Source organism: Sceloporus occidentalis, unplaced genomic scaffold, assembly GCF_023333645.1.
Source record: "Sceloporus occidentalis isolate IW3139 unplaced genomic scaffold, rSceOcc1.0.p SCAF_4, whole genome shotgun sequence".
In the NCBI taxonomy this organism is placed as follows: domain Eukaryota; kingdom Metazoa; phylum Chordata; class Lepidosauria; order Squamata; family Phrynosomatidae; genus Sceloporus; species Sceloporus occidentalis.
In genome coordinates this window covers 185,522,141-185,542,494 of record NW_028316984.1, presented here as the reverse complement: position 1 = coordinate 185,542,494, position 20,354 = coordinate 185,522,141, and the positions used below count along the sequence as shown (strand labels likewise).

Sequence of the window (20,354 nt, the reverse complement as noted above, 5' to 3'; positions counted from 1 at the left end):
TCTAGATCTTCCATATTGCAATCTAGTATGAACTACAGTAGGCCCTTGGTATCTGCTGGGGTTTGGTTCCACGATGCCCTGTGGATAACAAAATCCATGGATGCTCAAGTCTCATTATATACAATCGTACAGTAAAATTGTGCCTCTTATATAAAAATCTAGGTTCACTTATTGGAATTTATACATTTTGGGGGATATTTTCAAGCAGTGGATGCTTGAATTCGTGGATAAAAAAATCTGTGTATACAGAGGGCAAACTGTACTACATATACACCATGCCCGTTCTGTCAATAAAGTTCACACTTAAAATTAATCTGAATGTTTCAAGAATGTATGTAAGGGAGAGGGTACTTTGGTGCATTATAGTCCCTTTCTCCACATGCCTAATACCTTCATGCCTCTTTTAACTTCCTGACTCCTCTTTCTTCTATCCAGTTCCTGAGGCCAATAGATGGTTCAAGTATGAAGATCAACTTCAAAGAACCTTCCCTGAATCCTAGCTTCCCTGCAGACATGAAGTGCACTGTTACCAAGGCCAGGGCCTTTTCTACTGTGGTGCCAATTGTGAGATGCTCTCCCCATGCTGGCTTACTTGTGCCAAGCCTGATTTTCTCTCAGAAAAAACCTTGAAAATCTTATTTTTTTGCAATTCTTTCAGTACTCCACCTTTTAGTGTTTTATTAGCACTTACAGGAACAAGGATATTAATTTCATACACCAAATTACCTATATATGCACACACAAACACAGGATGCCCACAAAAAAAAAGTAAGATTTGTGTGTTACAATTTAGGGGGGAATTTAGCTACCATGGGGGTGGAATTAGTTGTACAATTGCCTTTTCTGACCCATTGCTGTCTGAATGTGTTGCACTAACGTTCCATCATCCTCAGACAGTATGGCTGGCCAGATCGACTGAACAATGCTATTTTTGTATAGTTCATTTTTATTTGCTCAAACTTTGCCTAAACTAATTAAAGAAAAAGAATCAAATAGGTTGTTGTATACAGAGCATGGCTTGGATCAATTTGCCCTCTTTTGTTATTTTTCTCAAGGTAAATTTAAAGCAATGTTCATGTCTTCTCTGGAGAATTGAAGGTACAGCGTAAAGGATGGAAATTCATCAAGTGGCAGCAGTAGTTGGTAATTTTAGCAACTGGCCTCTTTCTCAGAGAGGTCTCATAATGGTAATGTTACCAGCATTGGTGCCTTAAAATCCTAAATGTGTATGACTTTTCTTCTGATGACCCTATGCAGAGAGCCTGATGGGATACCTGACGTAGAATTCTCCATCACTGCAAGACGGACAGGTCACGTAGGCTATTGAAACATAGATCAAAGAGGCCCAGATAGGAGTTGCCAACAGAAGAGTCATTTACACCTTTGAGGAAGATTTATGGCCAGGACACTTTGCCAGGCCAGAACCATTCTCACCTTGAAGACTTCTATAGATCAAGCAATCTTTAATATGTAGATTGGCTTTGCTTTGAAATGTGGAAACAACTCTTCGCCTGAGGCAAGATTTTGCCTATTTAAGGTCCCTCAAATCTTTTGTCTATGTTCCATGTTAGAATTCAGACAGGCTTCACGTCAGTCTGAGTTCTGATATAGTTCCAATCCACTCCCCCTCCTTCCTTCCCCTCCGTGTTGCTGAGTCTTCATCAATCTGGACCTGGAGCACCGCCAATACAGGTGAATATAACCATTAGAAAGCCTCATGTTATCTATCCAATGCTAACTTACTATATTCCTGAGTTCTTGGATGATTGTGTGAGTGTATGATTGTCTTATGTGTGGATGAATAATAAACAGTATTCAGTTTTCATAAAACTTGTCTCTGTTGACCTATTACCTTGGCTACCTTCGTATACATAGGATAGAGACCGCTCCTCTGTTTGAGCTAATGATAAATTCCCCAGACCAAGGTCTCCTTATTTACAGTAACAAGGAGAAAAGTCCTGATACTATCCATTTGGGAATGAACCAGTTTTTAAACACACATTGCGTTACACCGATGGCTTCATTTTCCTTTAATTTTGTGTCAGCAAACACTGGAAATCATAGAAAAATGAACTGTGCAGAATTTTAGAAATGAGCTGTGAACTCCCCTTCCCACTATAATTTCTCTTCTAGTAAACTGATAATTCAAAGAGAGAGAGAAAAAAATCATCAAACTATTAACTTTTCAGTGGCTAAGCAGTTTTATAATTCCATGAACATTCATCACAGTAAGTGTGGTAAATTATAGAGGGAAATAGGCAAAAAAAGGAGAGAAGACATGAAAAATATTACCTACAACAGCATTATTACTACGTATGCTTTTTAAAAAAACCCACCCCCAATGCATAATGTTTTATCACTTCAAAGTCTATACAGAGTTTTATTATATTTGCGAACAACATTATACATCATAAAATTTTGGAGTGGGGAAAAAAACCTCATAAGCTGTCTAGAATTTAACAAAAATCGATAAAATCTACATAATGGAATACTATACACTCCAGTATAAATTTAAATTTGAGATTATGAATGTAAACACTCATTAATATACAACATGCATAGACATATACTGACCTTCTGTTTTCAAAACTGTAGCTTTCGCTGTAATTGTGCTTTACTATCCACAATGACACCAATCCGACAGGTACTACTGATGTACAGCTTTTCTCTGTTCCAGAGAAAAGCTGTACAAGCCTCATTATAATGAATGGAGGCTCTAATGCACCAGTGCATGGCGGATTGTGCCCAGAAAAAAAAACCTGCATTGTTTCTAAGGAGTAGAAGAAAAGATACTTGGGGTTTAAGAAACCACACAAGATGACTGAATTTCAACTAGCTAAACACACAGTCAGGAGATAATAAAATTGCAACTCTGCTTCTCATTAAAAATAGTGACACTCATTTTTTTTACCTCAGTGCAAATCTTCTCTAAATGCTTTTAAAAATATAGACTCAGAACAAAGTTCTTTCTCTTACTATTTTTGTTACTTTTATTACTTTGCCAAAATTGAAGGTTGTTTTTTTAATTATAAAATCATTACACTTATCTATGCAGTAAGCAAGCTAGGCAAACAAAATTCTTGGCTCACATCTAGTGTGCAAGAGTACCAACAACCGATTTTAGCAGAAGGGTGCAGGGAAGGGAAACAAATCAAAACAAGGGCCAGGGAAACATTTTAGCCTAGTTTCAAAAGATGTCTAAAGGAAGAAAATTGTTTGCAAGGATGGTGATTTGACAACATTTTCGGGGGGGGGGGGTGTTTTTTTAAAAAAGACCTCACAGATTTGCTCCATTTTAACCAACAATCAAGGTCCATAAAACTATGAAATCAGTGTCTTGAATTCAAAACAGCTATAGATTTCCTTATGCAGGAAAGCAGATCTTTCCTGTGAGGGAAATGCCCCACACAGTATTACTTGCGGAACGGAAACATGAGTCCCCTCTGCTAGTGGAGGTTATCATACAGGGGCAGAAGCAACTTGAAAAGCATTTTTCATATTGGGTGCAACTGGACCTTAAACCAAGTGCCTTCCCTTTGTTATTTTTGGTACCTCTTGCAGCAAGCTACTTGAAGTTGCAGACTGGAAATGGAAAGAACAGTTTTATTCTCCCTAGGTACAGGCATGGGTTCGTTCCCAAAACAGACCATTCGTTTTCTTCTCTAACCTTACTACTGAGGTGGGAGAGGTCCTACCTGAGCACACAGGCCTGGTTCAGCACCCAAGCAGAGAACATACACAATAGCAGGCCAGAAGATAGAGCTTACTGTAAGCCCCTTCAAAGCTTCCTTCCTCATATCTACTGACTGTGGCGTGGCATAGTGCCCATTTGCTTCATCCCATATTTCTATGTGCTCAGCAGAAGACATGGAAAAAAGCTCTCTACACACATAAAACATGCTTATGTAGGGTGTTTCATGTGATCAGGAGCATTGATCATGCAATGGTTCTTGATCACATTAAATACACCATGGATGTCTAGCTAGATAGTTTTCAAAGACAGAGTCATGTTACTTTCTTTCAGCAAAACAACAGTCTTGTGGCACCAGTGATGAATCTGCTAAACAAACATTTGTATCAGATAATAAATGCATACTATGTGTTAGCCTTACTATTTGCTAAGGTATTTGTGCTATCACCAACAATTTTGTTTCTGGCCAGCATTGATTATATCGTTGCTGCTTTCAGTTTTGCTCTTATGCTCATGCATCTGAAGAAATGGATTGTAATCCACGATGCCTCATGCTAACATAGATATGTCACACTAAAGGTGCAACAAGACTCCCTTTTTTGGCTGTACACATTTGCAGCTTCCACCAAATGCATGAGAGAGACAGGGATAGCAGCCACATGGAAACCAGCAACTAGAACCTCCCTCAGCCTCCACACATGGAAGGGAGGTGTGAAAGGAGCTCTTACATGGACTCATTCTCGAAAGGGGGGACTTCAGAAAATGCATTTTAAAATCCCTGAAAAAATATATACATATTTATCTATGAGCAGCCCCATGGCTGCATTACCAGTTGTAGCTACTACTGAGCACATGATTGTACAATGCTGTCAGAAGCTGTTTAAGCATTACATATTTTATACACAGCTTCCTCCCTTGGTTCTAGATTAGAGAAGTTTGATCATTATGTTTCAGACCAGTTAGGATACAATATTCAAGTAACAAGGTATTCTTGAGGATACAACAGGGAGGAACGTGAAACAACAACAACAGAATGTATTAGCATGTTACACAACTGCACTTTAAAATAAAATATAACAAATGTAAAATTATGGTGCATATACAATACATCTGTTAAGATTTTAAAGTACCACTTTTTCTTAGCGATACCGTAATTATGCACAATAACTTATACTTAGGAAGAATTTTTTTAATCTTCCACAAAATATAGATAATTATGACATCCACATTAATAGTTTAAGGAAACAAAATTTAAGTGAATACAACATATTACATAGTAAGCATTGTGGACCCTTCTAAATCAGAATGCAGAGCCTTTATTAAAATAATGTTTGAACAACAGTGAATGTCCAGAAGACCAGATTTTGAAATCAAATCTTAAAAGCTAAATCATTTTGTCAATATCATAATGGAATAGCTGTAGGGGTAAAAAACAACAACAACAAGAGGATCAAGTCAAACCCTATCTTTTTCTGTTCATATTGTTTAGTAAACTGAACAATACAACCTGCTGGCACCCAGAGTACTAAACTGTGTAAGTAGAGTGGTACATTTCAGACTGTAGGTGGGGAAATGAACGACTAGCAAACTTTCACCAGGACTGCTGCCACTGCAGAATTAATGCATTGTCACTGCTTTAAATGTCATGGCTCCATCCTATGGAATCCTGGGATTTGTAGTTTGTTGTTGCACCAGAGCTATCTGATAGAGAAGTGTAAATACCAATAGCATTTAGCATTTACATTTCTAAACCGCTTCATAGTGAACTCAGCACTTTCTAAGTGGTTTACAATCTGTAAGCCAATTGTCCCCAACAAGCTGGCTACTCATTTTGCAGGCCTATGAAAGGGTGAAAGGCTGAGTCAACCTTGAAGCCCTGGGAGTGAACTCACAACGTTGTGGCTGCAGTACCGATATTTAATCATTACACCACCACTTAATTATCTCACAAAGTTATGATTCCCAGAATTCCATAGCACTGAGCCAAGGCAGATAAACTGGCGTTAAACTGCATTAATTCTGCAGTATAGATGAAGCCCTTGTTAACTTCAGATTTGCTTAGTTTTAGCCCTGCCAAACTCTTGGGGCTGTATCCAACAGGCAGAGCTTCTATCATGGAAGGTACCTCCCTTCTGATCTTCAGGTATGCCTCCCTTTTCCTTAGCACCCCACCCTCAATGCCACAGATCAATCTGTTCAGGGGGAGCTCCCCATGTAATGTTTTTTGGGGGAAGAGACGAGACAAAGCCTAGTTCCACAAATTTGAATTTGCATGTGAATGGTGGATAGGAAAGCATAGTTGCTCCCATGTCTGGCTTGTGGGTTTACATGAGGCATCAGGTGGCCCACTGTGTGAACAAAATGCTGGAGTGGATGAGACTCTGGCTTAATCTGACATAACTCTTCTTATGCTCTTATGTAACTCATGCTCTTTTTAGCTTTTGTTGTTGGCATAAAAGGATCAAAACATCTGCCCGATTAAGAACAGAACAATGATTTAGAATGGATGGGCAACACAGACTGCCAGTGATTTAGTGAAAAATATCTGAAGAAGAAAACAGAACAGTCTTGCACATGATATTGAAATAAATATGGATGAAAAGTTAACTCTAAATATATTTTTATATATATTATATATATTATATATTTAGAAAGCATATTAGAGCAAAGTGAAAACATTACTTTAGATCAGGACTTTTAAAACTTAATTGAGAAGGGTTTAACATTTTCTCTTGTTTTCTGTACATCATCAATGCAATACTCCTGTCAATCCTGCAGAGATGGTGAAATACTCCTCAGGGCACATTTTACAATCCTAGTTTCCTAAATTAAAGTCAATCTCAGTATTGTGTGCTTGACAGTAAATATGACTGTGGGAGAGAATCTGTGCTAGAATGTTACACCACATAAATAATTTCTATGTTCACAATCCTAGCATATTAGGAGAAGGTTTCTAGCTCCAGGACTCTTAACACATTTTTAATTAATGAGAAAACAAGAGATTAAAGAGTATAAGACAGTTTTCAAATATTTAAATCCTATGTCTAATATCTAAAATGGTCCATCTCTCTGTCTGTCTCTGTCTCTCTCACGCACACACAGAGCAATGATCATATAATTTAAATCTCAGTCAATACAAATTTGAGTGAAATCATTTGAGTAATGTGCATCTACTTGTGAATTGAATAAAAAATACTGACACAGTAAGAGTTCTCTTTTATTAAATTCTGCATTCATTGTCTGGTAGGGTATCTGAATTTTTTAAAGAAAAAAATCAACTCAAAGCCAACCAGAATGATTGGGCAACATCCCAAGTCCATAACTTTAAAATATTAAAATATATCAATTCTTCATCACAACATTTGCAAAAATCTATTCTTTGCAAATGTTTCTTTGATTTTACATGCAAAAGACTAGGGATGTTTTTAAAAGTTAGTTCCATGGTAAGTATCATGAGGGGGGGGGGTGTGAAACAGATGGGCAAAATAGAGCAGCTTCCAGCCATTTTGAAAGCAGAGCGTTTATATGAAGCATGCTTCCAAAGGGGTGGAAACCAAAACAAAGCACCACTCTGGGGCTAAAAAACAGAGCAAAAAGTGGCTGGGATACTCCAGCTTTTCAGAAAATGCACATCTACGTGCCTGCATGTAAACACCCCAATATGAGTGTGGGGCTGTAGCAAAGCAGTGGGATATCTGCTTTTGGAAAAAGCAGGATGGAGCCATTCTTTCCTGTCCATCTGCTCCAGCCCAAGGTGGAGGAGGTTCACTTGAACCGAATTAGGGAGAGACACCAAATCTTAAATCAAAATATTAGTTCCAATTAGAGTAAGTTGAGATAGTTAATGGGAACTTGATACATCAGCACATATGCAAATTCCATTGATTCAATGGGTTCACTTCTAATTGGGATTAACAATTAGATTTAAGACGAAGGCTTTTGACATTCGCATGCTATTGCTTTTCAGCTTCTTTGATCCATATTACATTAGTTGGTTCCAATTTTTAAGAGGTTTTTATTGTTTTTGTTGTTCCATGAGATTCTTGACTTCCCTTTGTTTTTCTTTTGTTTTTTACCCTGCAGAAAACTATACACACTCTTTAAGAAACGAGAGAAGAAGCAGTGCTTCCTCCCTCCCTCCCTCCCTCTGTGTGTGTGTGTGTGTATAATTGCGAATGATCACCCACCATCTTCTGCATTTACCAATGGAAAGTTGCATTTGAGAAGGATGAATACAATGACATGCTGAAGCCAGACCATCATCTTATCATTGCTCTGGCTTTAGCATGTTATTATATAGACATACTTCTTATGAGTCAATTCACATATAGATAAACTGCACCACATGTCAGTAAATTGCACATTTGTAACAAGTTCTAACCATACTAGCATACACTGGATCACATGCTAAAGACCAATTTTTTAAATCATAAATGACAGATAAAATTTTACTTCAGTATCTTAACAAATATATATACAAATGTTGTAACTATTTAAATATTGTGTCTATATTAAAAGCAATCCCAGTGACAACCTCTGGACAGCCATGATTAAAATCCTACATGATTTTATAGTGTTAACAGCTAATTCAATGGAAGAAATTATTTAGAATATTTTAAAAAGCCATTTCTTGCATTTTTCAATGTTCAGAAGGGCCTCAGGAAAAGAAAATGTTATAATGCAAATACACTTGTGTAGGTGTGTGTATTATTTCAATGCAGGTATACAGGCTGTGCATTCCCTTTTGATTTAAAATAAAAAGGTCCATTACAATAATCATAAAAATCACAATTAATTTTTGAGAGCTTTCTAAAACATTGCTGAACATATGCAAAAAGAACTGTGCATGCCAGGAGGCTGGTGAACTATCCCTTGACATTCTATCTCCCCCCCTGTATCCCCCGACAAACTTGCCAGACCAACTGGCATAAGCACAATACTTTTTCTTAGCAGAATTCATTAAACATACAAAGAAAGAAAGAGAGATCACTTTATAAGTAATGGTTACATCAGAAAATAAGCAGAAACCATACAATGCCATATAGAAATACATATTAATACTCTATTGCGAAGAAGGTTACTTTTGGGAGACAAAATTTGAACTTGGGAAGGAAGAGGAAAGTTGGCTGGTCAAGGTTTATGCACTGGTGTGAAGATGGTTCAAGGAGCAGCTGATGCTGTAAACTGGGATGTTGCTGGGAAACCAGAATCAGTCCCAGGAACGGTTGAAGCATAAATGGTGGCAGTATGGAGGAATGAGGGGAAATTAAGGCAAGAATGTAGCACGGGAGCAGAAGTGTTTGCCTTTTGTTTTATTTGAGATCTGTTTGTTCTCTTTCTCTTTTTTTGGTAATAGCTGCTTGTTCACAGAGATATGATGCAGATGGCTGTCTGAGGTTTTGCTAATACCTGATATTGCAGATAACGCAGTAGTCAAAACATAGCATTGTTCTAGGCTACCTGAGTTTCTCATGAAGCAGATGGATATCTGACATCCAAAACAGGAGTAGCCTGGAAGAGAAGAGAAACAATATGGTAAGAAACAATATAGGTATTTTTTGGAAAAGGGTTTCATACATAGACTGCTTGGAAGTCACTAGTTACAAACAAGTTGTTACATCCTGCTTTTTCCCCAGTTTGGGAGTCAAGCAGATTTACAACAGATTTTAAAAAATCAGATAGTTAGAAATTCACAAAATACCAAAGTTTAAGAGTGATTAAACTATCAAAAATTAAAAAGTAGTTAAAACGAACCATTTAAAACACACACACACACACACACCAGTACAAATAGAAAAACTGATCACATTGATTAGACAGGACAAGCCTTGTACAATCGGTCCTCAAAGGTTTACCCAAATAGAAATGTTTGCACCCAGCAGAACCAGAAGTTGTAACAGCAGAAGAAGGCAAAGTTCCACAAAATGCAGGACATTCAAGAAAAATGTAGGGCATTATAAAATAAAAGCTGAAACCCCTATTATAAATATGAATTCATTGCATATGGTTTATTTACAGTTATTACCTTTTATTATGTCCTTGCTGCAAATAGGATGTTTGGCCCGCCTTGGGAGCAGGCAGTGGAGTTTCAACCCACTTTCAGAAAATGCAGGATGGAGCTGCTTTTTCCTGCCTGTCTGCTCCAGCCCTACCTCACTTAGCTAAACTGCTTTGACAGTTGCTATTATACAATGGAGAGCCAGTGTGGTGTAGTGGTTTGAATAGTGGACTATGAGTCTGTTGATTAGGGTTCACTTCCCTGCTTGGCTGTGAAAACTCACTGACTGATGCTGGGCAAGTCACACACTTTCAGCTTCAGAAAACCCTTAGGATAGCCATAATTCAGAAAAGACTTAAAGGCACAGCACAACAACAACATTTTCCAGTGACATGTATAAACCAGTGGAACTTTACTCTTTTGCTAAGTAAAAATAATATAAGCCTGGTATTGGTGGCTAGTGCCATTACTCCACTGTAATGGCTACTAACCCCCAATGGTAATAGTTAGTAAAGATCTTATTCAGACAGGGTTTGGCTTTTAACTAGTTGTTCCTTGAGGGTGTTTTAATGGTGGGTGCTGTACTTATATTCTGACCATTTGTTTAAACATTTTGTTAAAATTACTGCTGTTTTTAATAGGATAGCTTCTTTACTTATTTTAAACTCTTTTTATTATTATTGTTTTCACCCATATGTTACTTTCATCTGTTTTTCATTTAGTTTTATAGCACTGTAGTGTTTTTCACCCTGGCTACTGACTTTACTTTGGTTTTATACTCTACAGTTTTTAATCATTATTTTAGTATACTACTGCCATATTTTATATTTAATAGACTACACGCCGCCTACATGGGATGGTCTAAAAGTGCAATTGATAGATAAACAAATAAATAAATTCCCACTCTTTCTTGAAAGCCCCATGCCAAAGTTTTGAAGAGACATGCAGTAACGAAGCAAAACTTGATTTTCCAATTTTTATTAGGATCTAATCTGCATTGCAGAAATAATGCTTGGCTTTGACTGCCACCATTCAATGCTATGGAATCTGGAGAGTTGTAGTTTTGTGAGACATTTAGCCTCTCTGTCGGAGAGCTCTGATGTCACAACAAACTACAATTCCCAGAATTCCTTAGCATTGAGCCATAATTGGTGTCAAACTGGATTATTTCTGCAGTGCAAATGCAGCCTAGAATTAAGATGCAAGACAAACCCTCAGAGTATTTTAAAGTCACAGGCAGTTAAATTAATAATATACGGCTGACCAATGGTGTCACCAAGTGCGGTAATTCATGGTATCACCCTCTTCCACCACACACTGATTTACTCTCACATCACATCATACAGAATCCTTAGTAATGTTTTTTGTATTAATGTTACTGATAAATCATAATTCCCATATATCACCGAATGAAATGGCAATAATTGTGACATAAACAACTAGCAAAATTAAAATTATACCTTTTCATTACAACATTATATCATGTGGTTAAAGTAAAAATTTGAGAAGATTTTTTTAAAATGAAAACATTTTTTTAATTTTAAAAATTTAATTTAAAATTTAAAATAAGAAATTAAAAACTAAGGGCTCTCTTTTCTCCTCCCACTGAGCCTTGCTCCATTCACACCATCTTTTCCACTGTGCTCCAGCATTTTAAAGGGATGCAGGCGAATGTCACAGCCTATTTGTGTCAATGTCAGATGTTGGGGAGCAGTGGGATCATCCCACTTCAGGGTGGCATCTGGTGAGGTCCACACATTCCTCACTCCCTAGTAACACCCCTCTGGCTGGCCACTTACCAGACTGCATGGCAAAGAAGTTATTCTCTCCTAAAAAGGGAAACGTTTCTGCCAAGGGATTGAGCATCCTAAATTGGCAAATATATGACGATCGATCTCAAGTAAAATAGCTGAAACTAACAGAAAACACATACCTCTTCTTCTTCTTCTGACACTTTAATGGTATTATCTGGTGATTTTACAGGTTTCTGGCTATTGGTTCCATTCATCTCGTCCTTGCCGTGCTCTGCTTCCCACTCCTGCAGGACTTCATCTATGTTAAAACGTCGCCGGTAATTTACAAAAAAGTTTTTCACTTGCACCACGGATTTGTTTCCAATCACATCAGAGATTGCTTGAAAGTCACGGCCATATTTCCTGATTGCTATGAAAGGAGACAGGTGTTCAAGTTGTATGTGCAACAATCAAAGTTTAAAAGTGAAAGATATGCAACTCTTTAATTATTATTGCTGGTAAATGTCTGCTCTCTTCTGTGTCTAAGTAGATAGCATATATTCATGTCCATTTTATCCTTACAACTAACCAGTGAGATAAGCTAACCAGTGTGTGAACTGGCCCAAGATCCCCCAGTAACCAAAGGTATCATTATCTCAGCCACCTATATGGAAACATTTGGATTTTGGTGTACTGTATTTCAGATTTCAAAATTCCAGATAAGGGAGACTCAAACTGTATTTGCATCAATAATACTTAAGCTGCACTACACCATATACATGGTAGAAAAGTCAAGAGGGAAGGTGAGCAATGCAGAATAGAACTGGGTGTGAAGTCAATATATATAATAAACTTAGCAAACAGATTTAAATGGCCAGCTAATTAGAATCGAAAATATATACAAATAAAACAATAAATAAAATAAATAAACCAAGGAAGGAATCTGAGTGGTAAAATCTATTTCAAAATTATTAAAAATAGAAATAATCAAACAAAAATGGATTAGAAGGGCACGAGTGACTTCAGCCTAAGATACTCTTAACAAGATTCAGTCTAAAGCTCATTAATGGTCACACACACCTCTAAAAGGTGGGCTAAGATGGGCTTGGCAGACCTCATTCAGGGGGATAATTCCATATCTTTGCTATCACAACAAAAGCTTACCCCATACATCTATTCTCTATAAGTACATCTATTTTAAAACTTCTATTTACATCCCATCTTCAACAAAAAGCTTCAAGAAAAATATATGGCTCTTTGCTCCCCTTTATCCTCACAACAACCCTGTGAGATAGGTCAGGCTGTAGGTGCGAGTGACTGGTCCAAGATCATTCAATAAATTTCATGGCTCAGTTGGACTTGAGCCAGCATTGCTCAAGCCCTCATGTAACACTCTAACCACTACACTACACCAGTACTTTATACTTCCGTGGCCAGAAGAACACATAGCAAAGCTCTCACACCTCTAGTGTTTTGTCATGTTTATACCAAAGGATATAGTTCTTTGTACATCTAAATTAAGTACATTGAGCTGGTGGAGATATTTTGCCTCTTCAGCAAAAAGACCATGAAACTATGTCAAGCACAATGCCTGCCACATTAATCCACAAGTGCCGCTTGCAGTGTGTAAAACCATATCAGGCATCATTACAATGGTTTAGCGACTGTGGACCATCTTGGAGCATCCAAAGATGCCAACTGTAAGCTTGCATCAATCCAGTCTCTCAAATGGATCAACAGGAAGTAGGAATGTAGAGAAAATATTCACTGGCCAATTAAAAAAGCATGAAGCAACAGAGGGTCACCCTCCAAGAGAGGTGAATATACATGCAGCACCATACCATACCTTGCACAGCAAGAAGCTGCTCTTCTGTGGTCCAACGTGCATTAAATTTCAATGTAACCTAGGTGTCACAAAAAATAAATTGAATCATTTACTTAGGTAACAGATCTGCTTTCAAAGCCCAGGCTGACAACTGTATACAAATGTAATACTAAACAAATAGCTTGAGGCGGAAGAAGCAAGCAGTCATTAGTTAAATAAAACCTGTATCATTCCTCACAGCACTTATTTTTTTTTTAAAATGTATCTCTCTCTTCAGCTAAAATGGAGATGCAATTCATTGCTTAGTTAACACTACACTTAGTTACTGAGGAGAAAGGGACAAAGGAAGAAATCAGGGGGTTCTACTACAGCATTTGGGTACAGGGGTCTAATTTTCAGGTGACTTGCATTTTTAAAGCTGCAGGGACCTTCCCTTTTGCTATGTTCCTAACCTTAAATCAGTCCTTCTCCCTACTCCAGTTCTAAAACTGGAGTTTGAATCAACTCCACATTTCCAGTAGATGTTAAGAGGTGTTAGACTACCCAGAGGAGACATCCCAATCTTCTCTTCAGCTGTAGATTTGGGTTGGCTTCCTTTCCAAACCTAGGCAACAGCTTAAAATATGGCAACCCCCGCACTTTGAATGTAGGGAATGCAGGCATGACCTCTGTCCCACACCACAAATACAAAACTGAAGGCTGTATCTCCTCTTCATGTGCTTATCAGAGGAGCAACAGAATGCTCTTCATGGGCAATGCCAGCATGTAGCATTGTGGTCTCCTATAAGGAATGGAAAGGAAATTCAATTTGGTTTCTCACAATCACCACCCCAACGACACCTGACAGCAGTGTTGACCCATTCCAAATACAGATACTAGCTGCATTGGCAATTCCATTTTACTTTGGCACCAGTGATGGGAGCGCTTCCTCTCAAACATTAGAAGTATCAGGCTAGTTGAGGGGTCCCGGAAAAGTTGTATATGAGACCAGAGGCTCCCACTGGTGCTCTCCTGCTTCAGATGCCTGTATGGTTACCTTACTCTGCCTTACTAGGGCTGGCTGTTGGTTTGCAAAAACTAATAATTAGGTGAGAAGGTTCAAAGCACTCGCACCAATCCTTGCAACAAACCCAGAAGAGAGTGCATGTCTCATTACCTTCAGTTTAATGACGGAGAGTTGAGAGAGAAGCTTGGCCTGAAGGTACCTAGAGAGTTCTTGGTTTGAGGTGAAATATGATATTCTAGCACATAGCTGACATTTCTTAGCCTCTAGGCCACAGAAACCTCTCTGTATACAGCAAAGGAGTATCTTGTAACAGAACTGGGTTAAAAATGATGGTTCAGAAGCTCAGAATATGAGAGCCACACTGGATTAGACTTAGTGTAACATTCTGTTCACACAGAAGCCAGCCAGTTGCCTATGGAAAGCCTAACATCTGAGCACAAATGCAAATGCACCTTCCATGTTATCTTCTCTAGTAACTAATATACAGTATCATTCTATGATTCTATAAAGCATACTGCCTCTACTACTAGAGGTGATGGACAAACATTCTTAGATGGATGGCTGCACCTCCATGAATTTATCCAATCCCCCTTTTAAAGAAAGTTGACAGCTAAGAGCACTATTTTGTGGTTGTGAATTTTATAGTTTAACTATGTGCAATGTGAAGAAGTACTTCATTCATTCATTTGCCACAAATCGCCCACCATTTAACTTCAGCAGCTCACCCCATGGTGTAAACATTGAGACAGGTAAAAAAAATTAATACTATTTTCTCCATACCCTGCATCATTTCATACATCTCTCTCATGTCTATGTAGAGACGTTTTGTACTAGTCCCCAGGTCTGTGAAATATAGCAAGTACTTTGGTATTTCAGCAGGTTTTTAAAATGAAACTCAACAAAACAAGATCAAAAGCAGGGTTCCAATTTTAATTGGCTAAATTAACAAGTTTTCAAAAATTCAGCTGACTTAAAAGATAACCACAATTAATCAGGGGAGAAGACAGTTACACTTTAAAAATGATTTTAATACATTTATGCATAAAGACTGAAGGTAGTAACCAATGAAATGGAATGACACCTTTACTAAATGCTGAAAATGCCTGTCAAAAGACAAAGTATGCTTTTCTTTAAAACTATTTGTTTTACTCATATGTCAACAGTAAGAGTTAATCAGTTCATTGATTAAGATGCATACAAATTACCTGACGATAATAATTTATTATTAATGATGGGGTGTACACTCTGTTTTTCAACTCAGGAGAATTCACAATATAGCCCATGCTTCCTTTGAAAGAAAGGAATGCACATGGCTGAAGGGGTAATGAATGTTCTCATCTATCCATAGCAGTATCCACAGAGTGAAGCAGGAAGGAAAACTGGTAGAAAGCTTCATGCAACCAAAATGCTCTGATCAGGGAATGACTAGAACATGAGACCTTATGAATCTGTACAGTCTACATCTGCCAACCACCATCCCCTGGCCAAAGCATGTGACCCTGACCCTCTCTCCTTTCTATGGCCTCCTGTCTGGTGTGCATTCTGTGCACAGGGTAAGCACAGGGGGAAAACTGATTCTTCAGAGCAAACTGGACTCAGGCAAGGGGGCTACAAGATCTGGCTTGATTCTGAAGGCTCTGGACCACTATGCTCAGATGTAGTGGGATAGTCTTGTTCCTTTCCTAGTGGTAAAGAACCTCTGGCTCTAACTGGCCCATCTAAGTTCAGGGATGGGGGATGAATGCAATGCCACACCACGCAGACCTACTCCCATCACCGCATCTGCTTGCTTAGCTCTGCTCAGGCCATATTGAGAAAGTGGGATAGCTGGTTGTACTCATACAAATAATTTTCACAGCAATCAGGAGACATGAAGATAAACCACAGTTGGATCCGTCTCTGTTTTAACTAACCATAATTTGTCTCTCCTTCAGCCAGATATTTTAGTGCTCCAGAGTAATATTTTCTTGCCTAGTTCACACTAACTCTTGTGGCTATTTTACAAAATTGCCACTTTGAAAGGTGCAAATAATGTCCCCGAGTTTCAGCCACCTGCCATGGACAGGTATTATTTTAAGAGGGGAAAAGTCACATCTGGGACAAAAGTTGTCCCAACAGATCTATTGCATTTGGGTTGGTTACAATTTTTTTTTTCAAATACCCAAGAGAAACATTCAGCCTTATGTGAACCTTATGGATCTGTTTGGGGACTGTGGAATAACCTTAATTCTGTGTCCACAAACATTCCTATGAATGCAGGGCATTTCTGATATCCTACAATACACTGGAATTCTCACTGGTGTCAGAAAACACCCCAAATTAAAACAATGGGTGTTTCTTTTCTCAGACACCTACATGAAGGTTAAACTGCCTAGCATTTTACAAGAATACAGAAAGCTGCTTTGAACTGATGCTATTTTCCCATGTAGTCCAGTGCTGCCACCTCTACCTGACATCAGCTCTTCAGGATTTTAAACAGGATTCTCTTTTGATCCTATCTAGACATCCCTGGTATTTCCTGGCAGTGCTCTACCAAGTACTATTTAAGTCTGACCCTCCTTAGCTTCTAAAATAAGATGAGACCAGGCACATTTGTGGTACCATAATTTCCTTAGGTTTGTAGCACAGAACTCTGTTTAGTTAGAAGTAGAAATAAATGATTTTGATCTCCTTTTTGAAACTACATCAGAAGTGAAGAGGGGAAAGGGAGCCAATAGCATGAATCTGTGATTTAACTTTAAATACAAAAAGAGTCAATATCTTTCTCTCACACACACACAGAGAACAAGACAGGATCATTAATCTTAATAATGCCCAAGGCCTCAGGATCAGTGAGTAAAAAATCAGTAAGGTTACATCACTACCACCATCCTTAACACTAAGGATGAGGGAAGTACAGCCCATAGGTTGCATCCATCCCCCCAACTTTTTTGCAGCCCTTGATCCTTTCCCCTGAGACAGCTTCATAAATCCCTAAATCCTACATTTTTGCAGCCATGTTGCCCCCCAAACAGGCCCAAGTTGCTGCTAAACACAGTGGTTTTGTCCACCCATGTCCCATGACCCGCCTAAACCCCAAAGAAACAGCCAGAAATGATGTCATGTCACTTCTACTTCTGGCATGGTGAGAAAAGATTCCACAGCTGGGGCAGTTGTCTTTCCTGACTTTACACCCATTTGTACATTTCAAGGAAGGGAGGACAAGGTTGCACTAACAAACTTACCTCTGGCAGCCTGTATTGTTCTATTCCTCCTTCAAGTTTCTCTTTCAGAGCACTGTTTGTTTGCTTGATATTCTGAATCTGAAAATGAAAGTTTTTCCTTTCAATATAAATTAGAAGCAAAAGCTCAATTTTCTACTGAAAAAGCACATCCAAGCTTTGATATGCAATTTTCTGCAACACTTTCTCCGTTCTTGAAAAACAAACTCTCTCCTGCACATTATGTAGGTTTTTTTATTGCAGCTCTGGTAACTACAGTTCCCTCCAGACTTTATAAACTCCAAGTAAGATATGACAACTTTCACTAATTTAAGAGGTTGGTCTTTTTCTCTAAGTCTTTCTAAGGCTTCTTTTTTAAATAAAATATCTATGAGAATTGTTAAGACTGAGGTCTGCAGATCAGGGACATTCTCCAAAACAGTTCAAGGGGCACAAGTCTCAGTAGGGTATGACTAGGGAAGTATAGTTGGCTTTTGAATCAGACAGAACACTTGCCCTCGAAGACCTTTACATTGAGAAGTAAGGAACAGTTAAGTACAGGCATTTAAAAGCAGTGAGTGCATGCCTACCTCCCCCCAAAAGGCAAACACATCATTTCACAAAACAAAATAACTCCATGTTTTAGACTTAAAAATAGATTAAAGAACACAGAAGCCCTGTCCTGAAGCATTTTCAGCAGCCTGCTGAGACTGTCAGTTTCAATATGCTGTCAGAAGAGGGAACAGTCAGAGGTGCTGGAATTAAATACCAGGAGAATCATGAAGATGCCACAGAAGCCTTCTCCATCCTCTCTTCCCCCATCCCCTTACATATTTAGCATTCCAGATGCAACTAAGCAACAATGGAGGAAGGGTTTTTTTCCCTTCATGTTCCACTTGTAGGCTTCCTGTAAGCCAGCTTTGTGCCTCCTGGTATTCTGAACTACAAGACCCAACACAGGTGACAGTGTGAGATGCTGGATGTAGGACTAGATTCAAGTCACTTGATCAGGTCAAATAATATGTGTCTAGGGGCCAATTATCTGCCTTTTTGACACATGCAGGGTCTACATGGAATGCGCAAAATGCCCTTCAATATGTGAGAGAACACTCATTGTCCTGCTCTAGAATTACCAATAATAATCACTCTCAAGTGTGCAAACCATCAATATTCAGAAATATCACATTACCTGTTTTGTCACACTGACTGTCGTAATATGGCCTGGTATATCTGTCATTCATATTTGGTTCATGCTTGGAGAACACATGAAAACAATCTTCATCCAAAAACAATCTCAATGGGAGTGGGACTGAGTAACCAGAAGTGGGGTTGACTAACTGGGAGATGGTATGATTATGTCACATACTAAACTTGTTGTAAATGCAGTACTAGGGGAGGAAATTCTTCTCTTGCTACACTGGAGGGGTATGGAAGAAAAATGGAAGGCTCTTCAATACTCTGGTGTTGAATGTGTGGAATGTATTGCTTTGCAAGTCATAATTAGAGTGGTGGAAATAAGTAATTTGAGGTTGCACAAAATAAAATAATAGTCTAATATGAAGGATCTCAAAATAAAAATCAGACTGAAATAGCTTAGACATTGTGATTTATAAAAGTTTGTAGCTGCATCTTGTGAAAGAGACAGGAAGCTGGCAAAACACCTTGCTGCACTGCAAATAGAAAGCCAAGCTGAAATGATTCCATTCTAAAACATGCTGTTCAACTGACAGCTTGTTAATCAAGCCTCATCCCAATGCAAAACATCTCGTCCAAGCTGTAAATCCCCCAGGGAGCCACAAAATTGAGACCGATGACAGCTCCCTTTAAAAATATGTATTGGATGATTAGAAATAAACCTCATTTCTGTTGCAGGGAAAACACGCATACCTGTCGTTTGATGGAGACCAATTCCATATCTAGTTGCCTCAACAAGGTGGTAGCGGCTGATGCGTTGGCGGAGACTGCTTCCACATCTTCTTGTGAAAGAAACATTCCTTTGGGAGGCTTCCTCTTGGCCCTGTTCTTTGCAGCCTGGCTACTGTGCTTCTCCTTCTTTACCTGAGGAATTGTTTCCACTGGGGGCACCTGTGGAGTAGAAATCTAACATACATAAGCCAGGATTTCATTTCATTTCAAACTATCCACATATGCAATTGTCCCCTTATTGTAATGTGCTTTGATTGATGCAGCTTGTAAAAAGCTTGTTATCCTTTCACAAACTGCAATAGCCACAGGCACTGGATTTTACCACATGGTACTTCCACCATGGGTTGTAACCTCACATATGAGTTAACCTATGAATGAGAATACAAACAAGGCTGAATTGAGCCTCTAATTGCATGTTGTATGAAGAAAAACTCCTTGCTTGCTGTTTGGGAATCACAGACCTGGTACCAGCACTGTTTCTCATTTGAGGTAGGCTCTCAGATAGAGCATGTGACAATTACTTTTTAAAATTATAACTGCCAGAGATCTCTCAGTCAACATATGAGTTGGGGTAAGGCAGGCCTTCTTTCTTACTGAGCTGACTGCAATTTTCCCACTAGTAGGAATCTTATGGAAATAATTGGATCTTTAGGTGTAGTTCCATTTACAATTGCCCCTCCGTTTGCATGCCTTTGGAATTCGTGCCCTCGCTTATGTGTGAGGGGCAACAGAGGGGGAACATAATGGGATGCATGTCCACGGTGCGTGCCCATGAGCATGTGCCACCATTCAAGCCTCTGGTGCTTGAATACTGGCAAAATTCCATTTTTGCGGGGAGGGGGTCCGGAATGGATTCCCCCATGAAAATGGAAGACTGATTGTATTTGTTTATTCAAAATATTCATGCAGTTCCATCCTTTAAATCCAAAATATAAAACCAAATGAAACAAAATCAAACCTACATTGCAGCAAAAG

The 20,354-nt window shown here is 38.6% G+C and overlaps 1 protein-coding gene across 2 annotated transcripts in view; it reads right to left on the bottom strand.

Annotated features, from left to right (window-relative positions):
• Window positions 1-8,667: 8,667 nt before the first annotated feature.
• Window positions 8,668-20,354, bottom strand: part of RCOR1 (REST corepressor 1) — a 167,107-nt gene continuing 155,420 nt past the window's right edge. Inside the window, exons 8-12 of one of the 2 annotated variants that reach the window (XM_089522581.1) lie at window positions 19,341-19,553; window positions 17,478-17,555; window positions 13,269-13,326; window positions 11,623-11,852; window positions 8,668-9,202 (exon numbers count right to left, since the gene is read on the bottom strand). In XM_089522581.1, coding sequence (XP_089378707.1) covers window positions 9,161-9,202; window positions 11,623-11,852; window positions 13,269-13,326; window positions 17,478-17,555; window positions 19,341-19,553 — 621 coding nt within the window. In that variant the 3' untranslated portion in view covers window positions 8,668-9,160. The remainder of the gene's footprint in view (window positions 9,203-11,622; window positions 11,853-13,268; window positions 13,327-17,477; window positions 17,556-19,340; window positions 19,554-20,354) is intronic. The other variant, XM_089522582.1, reaches the window with a different exon arrangement.